Consider the following 21,594-nt stretch of genomic DNA (forward strand, 5'->3'; position numbering starts at 1 on the left):
TGCTCCATAAATGGGAATTAGGAATTTGTTCCAGGCTAAGCCTTGGTGTGATGCCAGCTTCCACCATGAGAAATCGCTCAGTGGGGAGAAAAATCAACTGAACCATCTTTAGAAGTTTCTGGGTGCTAAAAATAAAGCAGAGGTCCGTCAGCTGAGGCCTCCTGTGCAATCTGTTACCTTTAAGATGCTTCAAACTCAAGAAAAATCACCCAGTGCCGCCTAAGAGCCTCAAAATGTTGGCATTAAAGGACTGAGAGGTTGTTTCAACAGATGTGGAGATAGCACTGGGGAAAAAGGGCTTCAGTGACCAGAGAAGATGTAGGGACTTATGAGAAACAGCCTTAAGTATTTGAGGGGCCACCGTCTAAGGGAGAAAATAATACCGGCCAACTGCCAGGCCCCTTTATGGGAATGATTCCTTTACTCCTTACAATATCCACATGATAAGGAATTTGGCCCATTTTGCAGTCATGGAAATCGATGACAAAGGAGGTAAAGCAATGAGTCTGAGCCCAATTCTGCCGGAGCCCAGAGCGCTTCTCTTTAGTGTCTGGGGTCTCGGAGCCCCCGACCCTGGAGCCCAGGTTTGCAAGGAGGCATCTATATCCTAAGACCAGATGGAAACTGTGAACTTCCTCCCTCCAAAGTCACCATTTACAACCATTCATAAGCACCTACGATGTGCCAGGCCCTGCATTATGGGTGGGGACACAGAAAGGGCTCAGCCTGGGCTCTTAATCCCAAGGGTTTCAGCAGAAAATGGGGGAGGCATTCATACTAACAGATGATGAAAGCCCACTGTGACCAGGGAGTGTGGGCCCAGAGGCACTCGGACCGGCCTGGGAGGGGTGCAGAGTGGACAGAGCAGAGGTGACCAGGCAAAGGGGGCTGTGAGTGATGCATGTGGGCAAACGGGAGCCAGCCGGGCTACAGGAGGGAGAAAGGCTCCTCCAGAGAAGCATCAGCAGAAGGCAGAGCACTGCCCTCACCCCTGTAACACGAGGGGAAACCCAGTGACGTGAAGGTGTGGGCAAGCCTGATGCACAGGACTCTGGGGAGGTGGGCAAAGGCTGGTCACCAAGAGCTGCTGGGCACTGTTGAGGGATCTGGACATTCTCCAGATGCTGCTGGGGACCACCGAGAGCTCTACACAGGGGACTGATGTGGTCAGACCAGAGGCTCTGATGGGCCACTCTCAAAGCTCTGTAGAGGGCCAGCTGGCTGGGCAAGGTGGGATTCAGGCAACAGTCCAGGCAGGAATGGTACGACCTGAGCTGGGCCTTGGTTCGAGCGGAGAGGAGGGCATGATTCCAGAGCCATCGGGGGAGAATGGAAAGTGCTTGGCACCTCTTTCCATTTTGTGGGTGAGAGAGAGGAAGGAGGCTGGAAGCCTCGGTGACAGACAAAGGCGCTGCACCATGTATGTGCCTGGCACACAGCAGAGGCTCAGGAAGTACCAGGCTCCTCTCCCTCTGTTCAGAGCAGCCAAGTCTAGAATTAGAAGAGGGAAGGTCCTCTGAGTCAGCTTCATCACTATTCTTACTGGTGAAAACAATGCACACTTTTTCTCCTTTATTAAAAAGGTTTTCCCTTCTCTTAAAAACCTTTGCTAAAAATCAATTCTGCCTAAGTAGCAAGTGTTACTATTTGGACACAAGGAGATGGTTACATAGCAGAAAACTCCCAGTGGCCTTGAGGACTGAACAGCAGCACCAGGGCAAATCAAGACATTGAAGAGCAAAAGTTAAAGGAATGTGAACCCCTAGGTCCAGAATCCCCCAGGAGGTACTTGCTTAAAAGGTATTTCAAAATTCAGAGCAATTCCCCAGCTCAGCGTGGAGTCACAGCTGCCTTTCTGGCCTCCTCCCACGTTGGAAATGAAACGCCTTTTCTAATTACTTGGCTGCTATCAGACCCATCATCACACCTACGACCCACAGTCCCGACACCTTTCTTGCCAGGGGAGGCTGAACGCCATGGGACGGTGCCAGGTGTCTCTGCTCTGGGTCCCTGTGTCTTGTCACTCTGGTCGCCAAGCCGCAGCAGGCCATGGGGAGCGCCTCGTGCAACATCATTCCCTGATGAACTGATCTCATCAAGGGACATTTCCACAGCCACCACATACCCTGGAGATTCCACTCAGCTGCTTCTGTCTGCCTAATTGGTACTTAGGTTCTACAGGCCAGGGCTGCTGTGAGCCCGGCCCTGGTGTCTCCAGCATTCTGTAATGCTCACACTCTCCTGTCTCTAAGGGCCAAAACATTTGTATATTTTGATCAACTAACAATTCATTTTCACAAAATTAAAGGCTACACACAGGTTTAACAGAGTTATGGGGCAAGATCTGCAGCCAGAGAAGCCCCTCTGGCATCCCACGGGGACCCCCAAGCCACGGATGCTCCCCTCTGGTCACCAGCTGTCACCTCCTCACCTGGCTTAGCTTCTGCAGCCAACCATTATATTCACTCCCTTGCATACGCCATCAGCCCCATGTCTGCATCTTCACGTTGCAAACCCACTACCCTGGCTCCCTTTCCACCTACTCTGCCCCTGCAGCCATGCAGCAAAACGTGGCTGGAGAAAACCTCACACGACTGTGCTCACTGGTCGCACTCATTCCCCACAGCACTTATCGCCTGCTCACGTACTGGATACTTTGTTTATTATACTAACGGTTTATCAACATTAAATTAGATGTCCGTTCCAGGAGGGCATGGATCTTTGTCTCTTTAATTCAATCACTGGGCACAGGGCCTGGCACACAGTAGGTGCTCACTAAATATACTGGCGAACGGTGTACCCTCCAACGTGTGGACAGGGCACAATCTGTGTTAGGCGGTGAAGCTGACAGTAATGACTGGGCAGGTCTGCCTGCAGTCCTGGGATGGATTAGTCCTCTTTCTTAATAACAACTAACCTGTTCCAATGTCCTCTGGCCACCTTAGTCCAAAAGTCAGTTATGATACAGCCCCATATCTACGAAGTCTATATTTTAACCATCGCTCTACCTCCCGGCTTCTTGCCCATGGCCACGCTCCACCCTACCCGTCTCCATGTCTCCCTGGATCTACTCGGTCTCCTGGCTTCCAGACTTGTCTGCTGGAATCCATTCCACCCACAACATACACCCACAGCCCCAGGGGGCCCCCTGCAAGGTGACCAGTACTGCTCCCCTGCTTACGGTGCATCGATAGCTTATTACCTGACAGCAGTTAGGGAGTTGAACAGTCTTCAGAACACAGACTCAGACACCAAGCAAGGCTTTCAGTTATTGATACTTTCTAGTCCTTTTGCTGAACGAGGGAGAAGCTCTCTGTTTGCGGGATCATATCTCTAACACCTGAAGTACCTCCTCATCCCCCCACATCCGACAGAAAGAACTAGGCTCGGGGTCTAACACGTGGCATTTACGGATCTGCACAGGTGGCTATTTAACTCGAAATGTGAATTCATTCAGCCTATATGAAATAAAAATTTCTGTTCCTCGGTCACCCTAGCCACATTTTAGGTACTCCATAGGCACACGTGACTGGAAGCTACCATACCACACAGTGCAAATAGAGAACTTCTCCAGCATCACAGAAAGTTCTACTGGACAGGGCTGAAGATGGATTTTATTCCCTTTTTTTTTTTCACGGCATTTATCTCTATAGCTACCTCCTATTTATGGTATATATGTTTCACTTTCATTTATGGTAGTAAATTAAAGTCCCTTTCAAAATGCATTTATTTAGGCAAACTTAAAGCTACTTGACTTAAAGAAAATTAATACAAATTAGAAAAAGATTGGAAAAGTAAATGAGAGAACGCACGGTGTACAGACGTAGTAACACTTGCAAAGGAGGGTTGCAAATGATCGATGTTTGGAGATCGTGGTCCCCAGGAGTAAGTCCCGCACTGACACCATCAGCCAGGCCCACTGCAGCTGTCCTGGGCGCCCCCCACCTTCCTGCCTCATCACGTCACCCTTGCGTGCCCTGGGCCCTTCGGTAGCCTCCTCAAGCCACTGGGAGCATCCTAACCCTGCCTCCTTCTCAGTCCTCCCTGGTAGCCCAGGCACAGTGTGGAGACCTGAGTTACAGCAAGGATGGCACGGCTGGTACCACCCAGGTCAGGGCTGGGTCTCCCAGCAGTGCATGAGGCCCTTGAGGAAGAAGCTGAGTTTCTTTTATTTGTCCCTGTGTCCCCGGGGCTCAGCATGGAGCCTGGGACAGAAGAGAAGTTGATGGTTAAACGAATGAAATTAAACAATCCCTTCCACAGCTGCAGGGCTTTGCAATTTTTAAAGGGCCTCCGCATTCACCATGTCATTGAATCCTTATAATAGCCCAGGGAGATAAATTGGTCAGGGCTTACGGTCCCCACCCTAGTCCTAGGATAAGGAAACCCAGGCTCCAGGAGGGTGGGTGCCGCTGTCCCAAGGCTGCAGCCCGAGGGCAAGGCAAGAAGCACGGGGCCAGGCCACGGGACTCTGTCCCCAGCGGGGGGACTTTGGGCCAAGCCCCGGTCTCCCCAAGCCTGCATCTCCTCATCCATAAAGTTGGGTGATGATAACATTGCCACTGATGGGCGGCTTTCACATCACTGTGAGCGCCAAGTGAGACTGAACGGCAAGCTGCTCTCTAAGCTGCAGGGTGCTGTGCAGGAAGCTGAGCCCCACGCCTGCCCCGTGTGCAGACCTGGAGCTCCTGTGTGACTCCTCGTGTTATTCTGCTGGGAAGCAGGTCAGCACCTCAGACCTGGCAGTGGATGTCTGTCTGTGCCGCCCACCACGAGGGGCCCCCCAGCTCCTGGAGCAGCGCTTCTCCCAAGGAGACCACCCTTCCCAGATTCAGACACTGCTGGAGGTGGAGCTGACCCCTCCGGCACCAGGGAGGGTCCTGGCCAACCAGAGCATTGCACCCCCAACAGAAATGGGTTCAGGGGTGCCCCTGAGGTCCAGGCAGAGCCCACGGGGTGCCACCTGGGGACTTGGTGGGACAGTTCAGAGACAGCGGGTCTCTTTTCTCCTGGACTTTACTCTGGGAGGGTGGGGCCTGGACTGCTGGTGTCAGCTCACCACCATGTGGAGGCTGAAGCCAGAGCAGAGATCAGGAGCAAGAAGCAGAGAGAGCCACCCCAGGACGCTGTCTGAGCCCCTGGATCCATCTGTACCTGCAGCTCTCTTGGTTCCATAAGTCAGCAAACGTCTGTTCTGCGTGAGCCAGCTGGAGAGGGGTGTTCTGACCCCTGACTAGCTGCTGTCTAAGCACCAGGGAGGGGTGGGACCTGCTGGGGTCTGTGCCTGAATGGAGGGTCCAGCAGAGGACCAGCCCAGCCCGGCCCTCTCCATGCAGCCAGACTGAGTTCCCACCCCTCAGAGCAGCTCCAGCCCCAGCTCCTCCTGGAACCTTCCCGACCACCCCAATCCACTTCTGCCTTCCAGGCCCTGAGCACTAAGGAGGGAGGAAGGAAACAGATGCTAATGTTCCCTGACACGCTTTAAGCACCGGTTTGGTGTTGGGTGTCTCACAGGGGCTCGCTGAACGCTGCCGTCCTATGGGGGAACGGTTAGGGAGGAGACCGAGGCTCAAGAGGGGTGCAGTGACTCGCCAAGGTCACAGAGCTTAACGTGGTAGAAGCAGACTCCCAGAGACTCCCAGTGGCTCCTCCGAAGCCCAGGCGTTTGCCCCGCACCCTCTTGATGGGCTCAGGGAATATCAGATGCTTGCTCTCAGCCCTCCCAGCTCCGAGGTCTCCCTGCCCTGTGGTCTCTGGCCAGTTTCTGGCTCTCGGCCCCCCAGAAGCCGTTTGTCACTCCTTCTCTCCTCTAACCGCGCCCCCCCCCGACTGCTCCCTTCTCTGCCCCACTCCCTCCCCCCCAGTTCTGGCTTCTGCTCCAAGGGACACAGCCCAATCCTGACCTGTGAGAGGACAGCACAGCAGGCACGATCCCCTGTGTTGGGAGCTTCTCGTGGCAGGAGCTGTATGGTCTCAGCTCTGGGTGTCCAGGGCCACCTGGCACCCAGCACCAAGTGGACAGTCAGAGACATCTCTTGGGGGGGGGGTCATCCCACCTTCTTCCACTCCACATCTGGGCAGCATCCTTCACAAAGGGCAGTTGGGTGGAAAGGCTGGAAATGAGGACTTGGGGCTAGAGGGCCTGGGTTTGAACCCAGCTTTCCACTGGCTGCTGTGAGCTCTAACCAAGTTAGCCCGGGCTCTCTGTGACTCAGTTTCCTCATCGTAAAGAACCTACCTCCCAGAATTACTGTGAGGATGAATCGAGTTCACATTAACACGTGTTTATCAGGCACAGAGCCTCACTGGGCATTATTACTATTATTATTATTGTTGTTGCTGTTGTTATTTGTCTGTAGAGTAGTGACACCTGTAGGTAGTAACCTGCCTGCTCTGTCCACTGTAGCCCTCATTGGGCCAAGCCTCAGCCTGGGCCCCTCTTCAGGCCCATGTTCTTTCTTCACCAGTCAGTGGGGGCCGGAGTCAATCCTATAATCCTATTGCCCAGACACATGGGGCCACCAAGCAGGGCTGCCTACCTTGACCCCATCCAGCTAGGCTTATGACACCCCAGTTGTCCCTCTAAGCCCTGGGCGGGACCCCAAGGTTGTTCATCAAACACTGATGCCTCAGGCCCAGGGAGGAAGGTCCAGAGAAGCCTTCAGTCGACTGTCTCAGGGTGGTCGGCCACTCCTTGCCCAGGAGGGCTGACCCAGGACTCCATCCCCTCCATGGTCCCCAGTGAGGCCCCCAGATGACTGGATGATGGCCACCCTGGAGGAGGCGAGGGGTCAAATGTAACCCTCAGCGGCCACAGTTGTAAAGTTTTCATAAACTCATCATGATTCCAAACCTCGGCCTCATTCGCACACTGTGAGCCAGGAGGCACCCCGCTGAAGAGGCTGAACAGAGCAGAAGCTCCCAAGCCAGCTGGCTTACAGCAGGCCAACGGACGTCCCACCCGGGAGCCACCCGGCCCGCGGCGTCAACGGTGGGGCCGCGCCACGGCAGGAAAGGATACTGAAGCTCCGGTCGGTGATGGCCAGGTGCCAGAGGTTGATGCGCAGGTCGTCTGCGGACATGTACGTCTCGCAGTCGCTGTTGACGGAGATGGAGTTGATGTGGTAGGTGTGGCCATTGGCGAAGACCCTCCGGGGGCTCACTTCCACCATCAGATCCATAGGCTTCAGCACGGGCACCTGCGGAGGAGGAGGGGCGGTCAGAGCAAGGGGAGAGGTGATGGGGGAGGGGTGCTGGCAGGAAACGTCCAGGGCCACGTGATCAAAAGGAGAGGCCAGGAGAGCACGCCAATGGGTGTCCATCCTGCCCGTGTCAGAAGTAAGCAGTGCCACATGGCCACCTCCATTGGCACCAGCCCTGCAGGGAAGCCTGCCTCCTTTGCTTGGCCTCCTGGGATTGGTTCTGAACCTGCTGCGTGACTTTGAATGAATGGCTGAACCCCTCTGCACCCCAATTTCCTCATTTCTAAAATGGAAGGAGAAGGTACTGTAGCAGAGCCAGATTTTCCGCCAAACATTTGTGTCCCCTTGTCACGGGGAACTGGCTGCCCAGGCAGGGACTACATTTCCCAGCTGCCCTTGCAGCTGGGTGTGGCCACATGACTGTTCTGACCAATAGGGTGTGAGCACACTGATGCCCGGCACTTGGGGGGCCAAGGCTTAACGGTTAAGAGGCAGCTGTGCCTTCTCCGCCCCCTTCCTTTTCCACAGCCAGAAGGCGAGGATCCAGGCTTTAGGGATGGAGGCACATGGGATGGAAAGAGCCTGTGTCCCTGCAGAAGAGCCGTGTGCCATCCAGGATGCCTATACCGGAGCTTTCCTTGAGTGAGAAATACATTTCTGTGTACTCTGCCCTGGGGCTGTTACAGCCGCTAGTGTTAGCGGAACTCGTACAAACTCCCAGAGACAGTGTCAGATAGCATGGCTTTGCTTCTCTCTGCACCCTCTGCCTAGAATGCTCACCCCAACTCCTCCTGCAAGATCTGGAGTTAACAGCCCTTTGGATGTACAGCCTGCCACACCCCTGCTCACTCCCAGCACGCTGCACACACTGCTATCAGGGCTCTCGGTGTGCACTGCGGGGTGTTTTGGGCACGACTCTCCGTTCCAGTAAACTGTAAGGTCTTCAAAGGTACAGACAGACAGACACGGCCTCATTGATCTCTCCCTGGCCCAGCCCCAGAAAATGAGGGCTGGCATTGCCATCCCCATGTGACCGATGAGAAGACTGGATGCCAAGATGAACTGGGCTTCCTAAGTCACAGAGGCAGGAAATGACAGAGCCAGGACCAGAAGCCAGGTGTGACTGCCCCCGGGGCGTCACGGTGCAAAGGTGTGGACCTGAAACCTGACTTTGGCTTCAACCCTGCCCGGCCGCCTACTGGTGTTACCTCCATTGCGGCCTTCACCTCTCTGGGCCTCAGTTTCCTTATCTGTACACTGGGTAATGCTGGTGCCTGCTCAGGGCTTCTGTGAGGATTCCATGAGTTGACGCAGGTCAAGTGCGCCTGGAACATCACTCGGTCCACAGTGCCCTCCTCCCCCTCCTCGGGGGGTGACTAGGGGTGGCTGAGCCAGGGCTTACACAGACAGTTTCCAGAGTGGGCCTGGACGGGGGTGGGGGGAAGGGGGTGCTGCAGGGGCAGTGGGAATTGTGCCCAGGAGAGAGGCAGCAAGGCCATCCTCGGAGTGAGGAACAGAGCAGATTCCGGTGAAGGGGGATGCAGACCTTTGTCAGCTACCTGCAGGGCTCCTGAGCCCCGGGCAGCAAGCACCAGGTAGAACGGCATGAATCCACTCAGAACTGGCTGGCAGCAGGTGAAGGGGGACCCACTGCTTGCACTCACGTGGGAGAGAAGATGATAGGCTGATACACGTGTGTGTGTGTGTGTGTGTGTGTGTGTGTGTGTGTGTGTGTGGTCTCAGGAAGCAGTAGGTGCTCTAAAGAAAAATAAAACAGGTGAGGGGACACAGTGACAGGGAAGCAGGGGCTGGTGCCCGGCTGGAAGGATGACCAGGAGGTGACATATGGGGAGGGGCTGAAACAGGCTGACGCGGGACCCTAGAGAGTCTCCTTCTCCCAGGGGACCTCCCCCAAACCCACCTACTCTTAGGCTGGGCCTGGGGCTCCCTGGGGCTCCCAAGGCCCTGTAATCCCTCATTATGGCCTTGACCACGTGGTAAGTTGTTGTCTTCTTGTTTGTTTCCCCAATGGACTGGGCAGCACTTAGGGGCGCTGTGTGTCTTCTTATGTTCATCTCTGTATCTCTGGTACTCAGCCCAGGGCCCAGCACAGACAGGTCTTCAGATGAATGAGTGAATGGGTGAGTCAATGAACAAATGAGCTATGTCCCTCCCTGGGGGGCAGCTGAGATGGGAGGTGACAGCTTTGGTGCTGCAGTCGGGGTGGGCAAGCACTAAGCATTCCTTTTGGTACAAGGCAGCTCTGCAGCCGCCATATGTTCTCATGTACCAGGGTGCCCAGTGTGAGCCTGTGCGGGTGTGTGAGCCTGGGTGTGCATGCATGAGTGTGTCAGTGTGCATATGCATGTGCCCGAGTGTGCATGTGTGTGTATGCAGTATCGGTGTGCATGCCCACCTGGCTCTGAGTGGTTCTCGTGTTGAGTCTGTGCTTCGGGACTGTCTGCTCGCTTGTCAGTGTTGGTGTGTCTGGGCCCCTCTATGGGGCCTTCCGCATGTCCGCCGGTGTCAGATATTCTACGTCAGCTCTGAATCTTGCCTTCCCTTCCCTCAGGGCGTGGCCACCACCTGCCCTGGGGATCCCTGGAGTCTCTCTCAAGCCACACCTGCTCCTGGAGAAGGTCAGGGCATCGCTGGCCTAGCAAAGTCTCAGCATCTCAGTCTGCTCCCCCCTCCTTCCGGCAACGTTGTTTTCCCCTGGCAGGCTTGGAACTGTTCACCCAGTGCTACAGCCATGCACCGCCATCCCCAGACCATATTTCAAAGCCAGAAAGCAAAAAGAGGAGAGGAAGAGGGAAGAGAAACCTGCCCTGAAGGTTTGGAGGTTTCGTGAATAAAACTTTCCCCGCACCCACGCTCTTCCGGAAGGTACAGTGTAGTCAAGGTGAAGGACAGGAGGACAGACACATGGACACTAAGGACAGAGCAGTGTGGGACGCAAAAGGCTAGAGGGCACACAGAAGGATAAGGATTCATCTGGCTCGTGTAGGAAAGACTTTCAGAGGTGGAGGCTAATAGGGTTTTAAAGGATGAATAGGAGTTCACCAAATAAACAAAGTAGAGAAAGGCATTCCTGTGTGTCCCTGTGTCACAGAGCTGACCTCCAGTGTGGGGGTGACTCCATGTCTTATTTCCTTGGGGGCCTGGGTACACTTTGGGGGTAGGCACTCAATCTCACCTTGCTCAGCTCTGGGATCCCAGAGACCTAGCACAGGGCCTAGCAGAGAGCAGGTTCTTGGTAAATAATAGCTGCCTCTAGCACAAATGGCCCAGATTAGGTAGAGAGCTTCCCAGGGTTCGGGAGGCTTGGGTGAACTGGGGAGGAGACAAGGTGAGAGGCTGGATGAGGAAAGACCCAGGCACCCACGTTCTTTCCCCCTTTCTTCTCCTTCAGCCTTAGTTTACAGTTAAGTGCCATTTCGGGATGTGTGTGACATAACAGAGAAAAATCTCAGACGCTGGGTGGGAAATAAACAAGATTCCCATGGGCCACTGGCTCTGCCGCAAATGCCAGGCCAATCAAGAGGTGATAATTGCCTCCTCCCACCAGATGAAACCCTCATAAACTTTCTTGGGGCTTGGAGGTGGGGGGGAGCGGGGAGGCACCCTCACTCCCGTTATTCAATGTCAAAGCTAATTGGCTCCCCTGCTTTCTCAGAATTTATTTGTGCAATTTGCCAGTCATTTAGAGGCCAATGTGTTTAAACATTTATTCCTCCTTCTGGGAACAACATTGATTGCCATTTCATATTTATGACAGTCGGCTGGGTGCTGAGTGCGGGGCGCTTGCTAAGCCGTTGCAGAGAAAACGAGTCGTTATCTCCTGTTTGCTGGTGAGGAAACTGAGGCACAGAGCAGGGAAACGGCCACAGCCATCTGACCAGCGGTGGTGGGTCTGTGAGCAGTTTGGGAGCCTGGAGGGGCCTTAGCACCACTGCGGCACCAGGCAGCACCACTGCCCGCTCGGAGCAGCAAACACAGCCACGGTAGGAACCCAGGGAGACAGCATTCCGTGTGATGTGAACTCAGACCTTTCAAATCTGCCGAAGAGAGCAGTCACCTCCCGACGCTCATCCTCCTTCAGTCTTGGGACTCAGGCCCCCTCCCTGAGCAGGGCCTGTCCCAGGCTTAGACTGGATCTGCCCCCAGACTCTTCATTCACTGTGGCCTCCTGGTGCCTAGAGGAGGGCTGGGCGGCACACAGCAGGTGCTCAGTAAGTGTGGCTGAATGAATAAATCTGGCATCACCTCCAGCAAACACATGGGTGGCTGAAAGCACCCACCCTCTTCCAGGCACGGTTCTGGAAGCCAGCGACGGACAAGGCGGCCTCAGTGTGCTTCCTGCAAGAAGCCGCTAACCATCCCCATGGCTGCCCTGGGAGGCAGGAGCTTCACTTCCACTTCACGGAGGAGACTGGATGCTGATGCTGACTGTGGAGCTAGAGTTCCCTGGGTTTGGATCCAGCTCTCAGTTTCCTCATCTGTAAAATGGGGATGACAATCACATACCCACTATAGGATGTGGCTGAGGACTGAATGATTTTATAGCCAGAGTGCTTGGGAGACACATGCTCAAGTGTCTGTTCTTGTTCCAGATGAGGAATCAGAGGCTCGTGGTGGCCAAGAGCCCCGCCCAGGGTCACACCACCAGGACGCGGCGGAGGCAGGATTTGAACCCGGGTCCTGTGACTCCAGAACCCTTTCATATCTCCCAGCCTCCCCGCTGGAGAAACATGAGTCCTTTTGCTTTTCATCGCGTTGGGAGCAAAAGCTTGCCTTCACACGGCTCTGCCACTTAACCCTTCCAGGCCGCTCTTAGCTCAAGGCAATCTTTGCACTGAGCCTTCATAAAGGCTGCAAGAATCACAAGTTCTGGGTGTCCCTCTGACCCTCGGCAAAGGGCCGGGAACCCACAACGCTCCGCTCACAGGTTCTCCTCCTGGCTCTGCCACTTGCTCAGCTGAGCTGCTCTGGGAGAGTTGCTGCCTCTCTCTGGGCCTCGGTTTCCCTAGTTGTATAACAAGGGATTAGAGAACCTGCTCTCCAGCCTCGGGTACAGCTGAAAAGGGCTTCATGGACACGCATCACCTTGCCCCATCCTCACGGGACTTCCAGAAGAAAGATGATCCTCTCTGCTTTGCTGGGGAGGAAACTGAGGCACAGAGCAGGAAAATGATGGTGGCCACCCAGCAAGTAATCAGCCCGGTTTCTTAAAGTTCTGGATCGGAACCTGACCGTGGTTCAGATCGCCATGGCCCTTCCAGTCCTGAAATCCTCGCTGTGTAATAAACAGAGCACAAACTGCTCTTCGCTGGCCGGGACTGTCCGTGCGCCACATCTTACCTGCAGTGACGTCACCGTGGACAGGTCTTTAAGCTTCCCCTCCTCATCTTTCAGGTTATAACCCTCGGGCCTCTTATCACGTTCGGTAATCTTCCACAGTTTGATAGTTTTATCTTTAAAAATAGAACAAAGTGAAACAAGACACATGATGAACACAGAATGGAGAATGGAGTACCCACTCGAGTCTGCTAGATAAGGGTACATCAACCCACAAGTTCCTTAACCTTATCCTGTTCTTGGACATGAAGTTTCTTTCTAATTTGACTCCTTCTGTCAACTGACGCTACGAACATCTTTGCAAAGGGAACGTTTGTTGTCACGCTCGAGCTCCTCACAATGGATCCCAAAGGTGAAACTGTTGGGTCAAAGGGCATGACCCTTTCAAGGGCAGTTATCAGTCTTTCAACTAATTTCCGCAAAAACTGTACTAACGAAGCTTCCTGTTCTTTACACTTCACTGGCATCCTATTTCCTGAGATGCATCCCGCCCATCCAGAAACTCAGCTCTCCGGAAACCTCACTTCTCTGGAATCCTGCCAAGAACATCAAAAGAGTAACCTTTACCAGCTGCGATGGTTCATTTTAGATGTCAACCTGGCTAAGCCATGCGACTCAGATATTGGTCAAATGTGTGGATGTCACTCTGAAGGTATTTTCTAAGGTGAGATTAACTTTTAAATCCGTGGACTAAAGCAGATTATCCTTCACCATGTGGGTGGGCCTCCTCCAATCAGCTGAAGGCTTTAGAGAAAAAAGACCGAGGTCCCCTGAGGAAGAGGGAGCTCTGCCAGCAGATGGCCTTCAGACTCCCAGGCCCTTCGCTGGGTCTCCAGCCCGCCCTGCGGATTTCGGACTTGCCAGCCTCCACAATCAGGCACGCCAATTCCTGAAAATAAACCTCTGCTTATATATCTATATCTAAGTCTACGTCTATATCCACATCTGTCTACGCTCACACACACACATACACCCATCCTGTTAGTTCTTAGTACAGCACCCAAAACATCACCTCCATGCTCCTGAGGAGGAAGGGGAGAAACTGCTATCAGTTAAACACTTGACAGGTGCCCATGGACAGGCTACTGGGAAAGGGTGGAGCTGGGATTCAAAACTGGGGGTGGGAAGCTTTGAGGGTGTGGGTGTTAGGAAATTCCTGAAGCTGCCCTTTCCTCCGAAGAGGCAGGCAGAGAACGACACTCTGTTAAATGATTAAAAACAAAAAAGCAACACGTGAACGAGGCTCAGACGCCGGCCCTGTTCTAAGCTCCTGACGATGTCATTTCCTTCCAGCTTCCTCAAAACCCTATGAGGCAAGAGCAGCCATCAGGTTCAGAAGAGGAAGCGGCAGGGCCAGGGTGTTGACTGCATTAGGGGCTCCTGCCCTGGGTGACCTATTCCGGTGGTGGGGGACCGCTCACTGCCTCTGTTCCAGCGCCTGGGAAGGGCCCCTCTGCCTGAGATGGGGTTTGCTGAACATGACTCCGTGCCAGGCACCCCTCAGGGGACACAGACAATCAGAATGGCAGGAGCTCCATAGGGCAAGCCCTGGAGGGTCGGCAGGGGTGGGAAGGCCCACGGGAGGGACACCTCGCTCTGCTGAGCGGTCAGGGAAGGCTCAGTGGGAGCTGACACCCAGCGGAGGCCTAAGGGGTGAGGCGGGGTGTTGGCCAGGTGGGGGCAGGGAGAGCCGGCCTTCGGACACAGAGATGGGGTGGTGGCTTGAGTCTGACCGGTTTAAGGGATGCCGTGAAGACCGCCCTAAGGAGTCTGACTCCCTTGGGTAGGCAGGTGGCATCATCTTATAAGACTCATCCACCCTGGAGCAGTACTGGCTGGCCTTGGGGTGCTGGGTGGGCAACACCTCCCTCCACCCTTGTTGCAACTCCAGAGGGAGCACAGGTGAGGAAACTGAGGCTCAGAGAAGCAAGGCCACTCCCCAAGGTCCCCAGGCTGGGACAGAAGCCAGGACCCTCCTAGCTCCCACCCCAGGCGCCTTTTATGAGGGGGCTGAGAGGTGAAGGAGGATGAGCAGGTGGACGTGAAGGTGGGAAGCGGGGCCTCTGGCTCCAGGCCCACTGCCGGCAGAGGCCAGATGGCCCCAGGAACCGCAGCCTCTGAGTGGACCGCAGCAAAGCAGGGGTCTGGCCGGGAGCCTCCTTGGGGGCCTCCCTGGGGATGCGTACCATCTCCCAGAGGCAGATGGCCAGCGACCAGGCAACCAGCGCTCCTCCTGTACCATCCACTGAGGACCCCAGATCACCCAGTGACACCCTCCACTCTGGGGTGGTCTGGGATTCTGGGGGTTGTGGATAAAGAGGCAAGTCTGAATTGAGTGTTGACTGTTTTCCCTGACCTGGCCTCCTTTGTCCGTCCCCAAATTAAAGTATTCACGGACATGCTCAAGGAGCTGCTAGTTACAGCAGAGGGAATAAGCCCCCGTCCGACCACCAGGAGAGGGTGAGCAAGTGTATTCACTGCATGGAATTTACCCGCTGCTCAAAATACTATTTTTCAGGAGTTCTAAAGACCTAGGAAAAAGCTCACCATGTAAGTGAGGTGAAACATGGCATCTGATGACACATTGCTACAGTACGTGTGCATAAGAGCACGCATGCCTACACACACGTGCACACGCGTGCGCGCGCACACGCCTCACCGTTGGTGGACAGCAGGGAGTGGGCGGCATTCTGCTGAGGGAGCCACTTGATCTTGTTGATCTTCTCCTCTATCTCCAGGCTCTTGAGATAGTCGAACTCCGGCTCGTGGCTCTGGAAAGTGCTGTAGACGTCATACTCGCCCTGGCTGTGTGGCGCATTTTTACTCTGCAAGGAAACCAGACCCTGAGCTCCAGGATGGTGAGGCGGGGCGGAAGCCGGCACTGGGACAGGGACGGGACTGGTCCGACCCACGCAGGGCCTGGAACAGCCATGGCGACCGGGCATCCGAGCAAGGGTCCAAGGAAACTCTCTGCTTTTTAAATGGCCGGTACCTTGCTGTGCAGCCAGGGCCGAGCTCCATCACCTCCTCCGTCCAGTAAGCGAGCACAAGGGCACCCACGCCAGCGCGTGTTTACTGAGCACCTACTGTACACAGGACACTGAGCTGAGTGCTGCTCACGCCTCCTCTCATTCTATCCTCGACGCCCCTCTGTGATGGGCACCATGACTCCGCCCACTTTACAGATGAGCGAGCGGAGCCTCAGAGGTGAGTCGACCCCCGCGCCCCCCTCAAAGCCACCTGTCCACGAAGTGCTGTCACTCACTCCACTGAGGTCTGTCTGGCACCAAGGCCAAGGCTCTGATCTGCTCCCGCATCCTTGTGTCCAACTTGGGTCTGACTCGAGGAATGAACGCATTTTGGAGCAGATTTAACATTGGGGCCAGACGCCCTGCAATGTCAGGCAGACATCGGGATAGACTGGGATAGGGTGTCCTCCCCCCAGCTTTCCTGAGCGGGTCCCCTTCTGGTTTAGTCAGCCAAGCTCATTATAGTAAGGACCTCCTGGTGGAGCCCCCAAAATAGTGAGGTGGTGAGTCCATCGCAGGTACCAGGGACCACTTCCTGGTAGACAATTCAAGTTTCTATGACAACATGAAACTACAACTAAAACTGCCTGGGAGCAAAACAAAGGTAGTCAACCAAGCACAATTTCAAGTTTTCTGTTGGTTTTTCAAAAGTATCTATTCATATATTTCTTTTCCTGCTGTGTTTTTGGAAAGCTTTAAAGTTCTTCAATATTTTTGCCTCTAATTCACTTCATCTCCTGTAAGCACTGGCTATGGAGAAGGTCAGTGGGACCAGAATTAAGAAAAAAATTAAAGGAGAAATATTCAAAACTGAGAAACTTGCGCATCTACCAATTTAATTTCTTTCTGCAATTTGGCAAAAAGAAGGCTTGGCTTTGCAATCCCCAGTGGGATCCTCTGGTCCTGCTCATGATCAAAGTGCTCCTGCTCACAGTACTGGGCTCATTAGATAAGCAGTTTCTCAGCTACCTGCTTTCTGGCTCTGTGTTCTTGGTAAGTTATTGCAACCCTCTGAGCTCTGATCTCCTCATCTGTAAAATGAGGATGACGATAGCACCTAATGGTACCACGAGGGCTGTCACGAGGGAGGGTTATGGGAGTGAACACAGGTGAAGTCAGAGCTCAGGGAACGTCAGCTGTGGGGAGGATGCTACTGCAGCTCCTCTCCCCCCTTCATCCTCCCTCCTGCCCCCTCTTCTCCTTCTGCTCCTCGTCCTGCTTCCCCTATCCTCCTTCCCCCCTTCCTCTCCTCCCCCGACCTTGGTGTCACCTTAGATCCTGTCTTCAGCATCTAATCCCAGCCCTGAAAGGCAGGGTGGTGTGTGAGTGACAGACCACACCCAGTCCTGGTTTCCATCCCTGGTCTTTGCTCACTAGCTGGGTGACTGTGCAGGCGTCCTCATCTAAGAAACGGGGTGTGAGTCCCCACCCTCAGAGGTGGGCAGTGAAGAGTAACTGGGAAAAGCACGTGGAGAACGAAGTGAGGAGTCTGCATGTAGTAGGTGCTCAACAAATGGGGCCTTTTAAGCACCAGGTTCTTCCAGTGGTTCAGAAACACTGCCTCGGGTAGGCTGTTCCAGACAGCAGACCTCACTGGGGCAAGGCCCAGGGCTGAGCAAAAGCGCCAACCCCAGACAGAGGGCCACCCACAGCTGCAGAAGGGTCCGTCCTCCCCTCCACCCGGCTCTGGCCGCACAGCACCAGCTCTCCAAGGCAGAGGGCAGTTTAATCAGGAGTCTGTTTCTCCAGGGTCTAGGACACAGTGACCAATCAGCAAACTTCCACTCAGCAGAGGGGGATCAGAATATGGCGCTGTGAGTCGACCCGGTGGACTCCCTTCCCTGGGCCTGCCCGGTCCCATCCCTGCATGCCGCGGCGCCCTTTCCCGGGCTGGATGCCCAGAGGCCCCCTGCGGGTTAAAGCCCGGGCTGAGCCGTAGTCCCCCTCCCACCAGGCCCCGCCGCACCTCCGGTTCCCGCTGGAAGATGACGACCCGGCCACCCTTGTCGCCGGTGGCCAGCAGCTCCCCCGTGTGGTTGAACTCGACGGTAGAGATGATATCGGCTGTGGTGGAACAGAGACAGGAGGATGTGGCTCATTAGGACCCAGTGCTGTGCAGGTGGCCAGAGCTGCGCGCCCAGCCCCAGGGCCCCCAGCGGATAGCAGGGGCCCGGCCCCCTCCCCGCTGGCCGTGGGACAGAGACCCGTTCACGGGTGTCTTTCCTTCCTTCCTGCTCCCCTTCCTCCTGAAGCAGTCTGGGGTTTCCTCGTGTGCTGACCAGGTGACTGGGATGCAAATCTGACACTCACTAGCCCAACTCTGGGGGCCACAGAGACCAACTGTACCCCTCCCTGCCTCCACTGAGCTCCCCCGTAACCTTCACATTCCTGGCCTGGACCCTGTAGGCACCAAACGCTTCAGCACAATGGATCTACTTTCAAACAAACCACACATCTGACTACTCCTCCCGGCAGCCCCAGGCAGGTTCTCATACTGTGTCCTCCTTCCAGCCGCCAGGATGATGGTTCACCCCTCCCCCACCCCGACTCATGGAGTATTTCTGCTCAGACCCCCTCCTCTGCATCCTTCCCTGCCTCAAATGAAGGCAGTTCCATCCTCCCGCTGGCTCGGGCTCGAGCCTTTGGGTCACCATGACTCTCCCCTCTCTCTCTCTCACCCTCCACATCCAGTCCTATTGTCTCAACCTTCAAGATACATCCAGATTCCATCACTTCTCCCGCCTCTCGCTTGGACGACTGACTGCGACCGTCTCCCATCCGATCCCCTCCATTTCTCCCGGCCCAGACACAAGCTGGCCTCCACAGAGCAGCCATAGGGAGCTTTCTCGGACCCCTCCAGAGGCTCCCCACCGACAGAGGAAAAGCGAAGGTCTTCAGAGTATCTAAAGCCTTGAGTGACCTGTGGCCCCCCGAGGGAGGCCACGTCAGGAGCCCAAAACTTCACCCTGCCCCGCACTCGCCCCTGGCACTTGGCATTGCCTCCCACCCTGGGCCGGGTACCGTGCCCTGTGATGGGCTTTGGCCTGCGGGACGCCAGCAGACAAGCCGCCGTCCTGCGCTTCTGCCGCGGCCCCGGAGGAGGACCTGCCCAGGCCCGCAGCAAAGCCGCCCAGCTGAGCGGCCTGGTCACCCAGTCCAGCCAAGCCTAGATCGGCGGGGTTGGCAGATGCGTGACAAAAAATATTAGTGCTGAATGCCCCGTGTTTTAACTCAATGAACGGTAACGGATCCCCACCCCAATTCCTACGACTCTCAGCCCTGCTCTCCCACTCGGACTCAGGCTCCTCGCTGATTCTCAGAATACCAGCTACCTTCTGCCTCAAGAACTGCTCTCTCAGCCTCCAGTGGTTTTCCCAGTCCTATTTGCTATTCCATACATGCCTTTTCCTTCTCCAATCACACGCCTTCAGAGGCAGCTCCTGACCCGCGCTGGCCTCTGAGGCACAGGTAAATGCCAACTCTGACGGCGAAAGGAAAGAGGTCAGAGGGACGGTGGTTCAGGAGCAGGATAACGGGCTGGATGTACTCACTGATCAGGATAAGAGCACGTTTCATTAAACTTGAAAATAAAGGGAATAAAAAACAAGGAGAGCCGCTCTTTGGGATCACGGAGCTGCTCTCTGAGTGTGGAATTGGCCCGGCTGCCTGACACTTGTCCCTGTGTGGGCAGCCTGCCTGGCCCAGGGACACAGGAGGGGCACAGCCGGAGGCACAGCCCAGCAGTGCCGGGTTCCTGCCCGTGGCTCTGGTTCTTGCTGTTTCATGTCAGCACGCCCTTAGGGGGGAAGAGCAGGATATAAAACTGTATGTAAAATGTCTTTAATTATATAGACCAGTGATCACAGCCATGTTGAACAGCAAACAAACTGGGCAGAGGGAAAACAAGCTGGAAGAGACTTTTCTACCACGTTAAACAGAGATTGCTTTAGGGCGGTTGAAAGAAAATATTTTTTTCCTTCTCTTTCTATGTTTCCATGTTTTCTAGATCTTCTGTAATGAATGTATATTTCTTAATAGCATACTGGTATAAGGTTACTGAGGTATAACTGATATACACAAAAATGCACATTTTTAATGTATGCAATTTAATGAGTTTGGACATATGCATAATATATATTATAAAATATATATATTATTAAAAATATATATTATTTTTATGATGGAAAAATAACAATGCTATTAAATTAAAACGCCCATGTAACCACTGGTATCCAGAGCAAATGTGGTCCATAAATGCTGGGCAGCTACCACAGTAACAGACAATAACACCTCCAGGCAATTTACAATTTATATGTCAGTTTTATATCCATCGCCTCCTTTGAACCTCATGCCAGCCCCTGAGGGAGATATGACTATCATTTCTATTGGCAACTGAGGAGATGGATGGAGGCCCGTCCACAGTGACAACCCCCTGAGCTGTTCATGGACCATCTGAAGTCCTGGGTTGGAGTCCTGGCTTCAACGCCGGGGCTGTGTGACCTTGGGTGGGCTACCTCCCTGCTCCGAGACTCAGTGCTGTCATCTGTAGCATGGCTATAGTACAGTCTTCCCGTGATTAGAAACTCAAGAGAGATGTTGGAGGTGAGAGGGTTTGGGAGGGTTGAAGGACCGTAACACCAAGGAATGATGAATGACCAAAATTTACCAGACAGAAAGTCAAAGTTTTTTCTCATCTTTGCTTCTGGCCTCCACAGGAGTGGCAGCTGCGAGCTCAGAAATGTGCCAGATAAATCTGAGATTCAGCCTCCCTGTACAGGTTTCGGAGTCCTGACCACCAGCCCCTCCAGCCCCCTTCTGCAAACATCTGCAGAGCAACTACAGACCTCAGGCCAGGGCACTGCTCCTCCATCCCAGGAAGGGGCTGGTGGGTATTTAACATCCATTCATTGTTACAGGAAGTGTCTTCTAGAGCTTGCCTTAGGAAAAGTTACCTCCCCTGAGAGCTGGAAGTTGTCATCAGTAAAATCATGCAATTGGGAAGTCCATGCTCTCATTTTGGAATGTTTGACACATCTCCAGCCTCAATACCACCTCCCCCAGGAAGCCTTCCTGGAGAGCCCTCCTGCCCCCCAGGACAGTAGTCTCTCCTACAACTGTGATCTCATGCCCACTATGTGCCCCTCATTAGATGTCAGGCCCTGCAGGGGAGACAGCAATTGGAAGAAGAGGCAACACTGGGTGAGCTTCTTATTTTCACGGCTTTCAGCCTGAGGACAGGTCCCAGTCTGTGCCACGTGGCTACTGAAACTCAGATAGAAAGTCATCCTTTAGGCTCTATAAACCAGAAGACAGAATCTGGGGAAATCCTAGTAGCTGTAAAATGAGGTATTTAATCCTGGAAATGGGGTCTAAAGAGCAGTCCCCAAATGCAACACATAAACTCTGCCCCAATCTTTAGCTGGCTGCAAACTGCACACGTACACACGATAGACCCCAGGCAGAGCTGCTAAGGCTAAAAGACATGAACCAGGATTTGTGCTGGGACAGAGTTCGAAGTTGAGTTCAACCAAGTTAACTGCTTACAAATGCAAAACAAAACAAAACCACTCTTTGGAGGGACATACTAAACATCTAGAGTCTCTATGGTATTGTCATTCTCAACACCCAGGATATTCTCCAAAATTATACGAAGATATACAAAGAAATAGGAAAATATCGCTCATACTGAATAAAAAGACAATCAAGGAAAGAGACCCTGAAGTTCCCGGGATCCTGGGATTAGCAAATGCAGATTTTTAAAGTAGCTATTATAACTATGGCCAAGGATATAAAGGAAAATTTGCTTTCACTGCATGAAAAGAAAGGAAATTTCACCAGAGAAATAGAAACTATTTTAAAAATAGCTAAATGGACAATCTATAACTGAAAAATACCACATATGAAAATCACTGAATTGCTTAACAGGAAATTTGAGATGACAGAAGAAAGAGTTAGTAAACGTGAAGATATATCGATAGAAATTATGCAACCTGAAGAACAGAGAG

General features: G+C 53.8%; 1 protein-coding gene across 1 annotated transcript in view; it reads right to left on the reverse strand.

The window, feature by feature from the left end:
* PPP2R2C (protein phosphatase 2 regulatory subunit Bgamma) overlaps positions 1-21,594 on the reverse strand; it is a gene marked incomplete at its 5' end in the record, with an annotated part of 133,319 nt that overhangs the window by 32,439 nt on the left and 79,286 nt on the right. Inside the window, 4 exons of the mRNA XM_082653279.1 lie at positions 7,022-7,199; positions 12,564-12,676; positions 15,220-15,385; positions 17,556-17,653. Of these exons, the coding sequence (XP_082509405.1) occupies positions 7,022-7,199; positions 12,564-12,676; positions 15,220-15,385; positions 17,556-17,653 (555 nt within the window). The remainder of the gene's footprint in view (positions 1-7,021; positions 7,200-12,563; positions 12,677-15,219; positions 15,386-17,555; positions 17,654-21,594) is intronic.

Source organism: Grampus griseus (assembly GCF_964374135.1).
Source record: "Grampus griseus genome assembly, chromosome: 4".
Taxonomy (NCBI): Eukaryota; Metazoa; Chordata; class Mammalia; order Artiodactyla; family Delphinidae; genus Grampus; species Grampus griseus.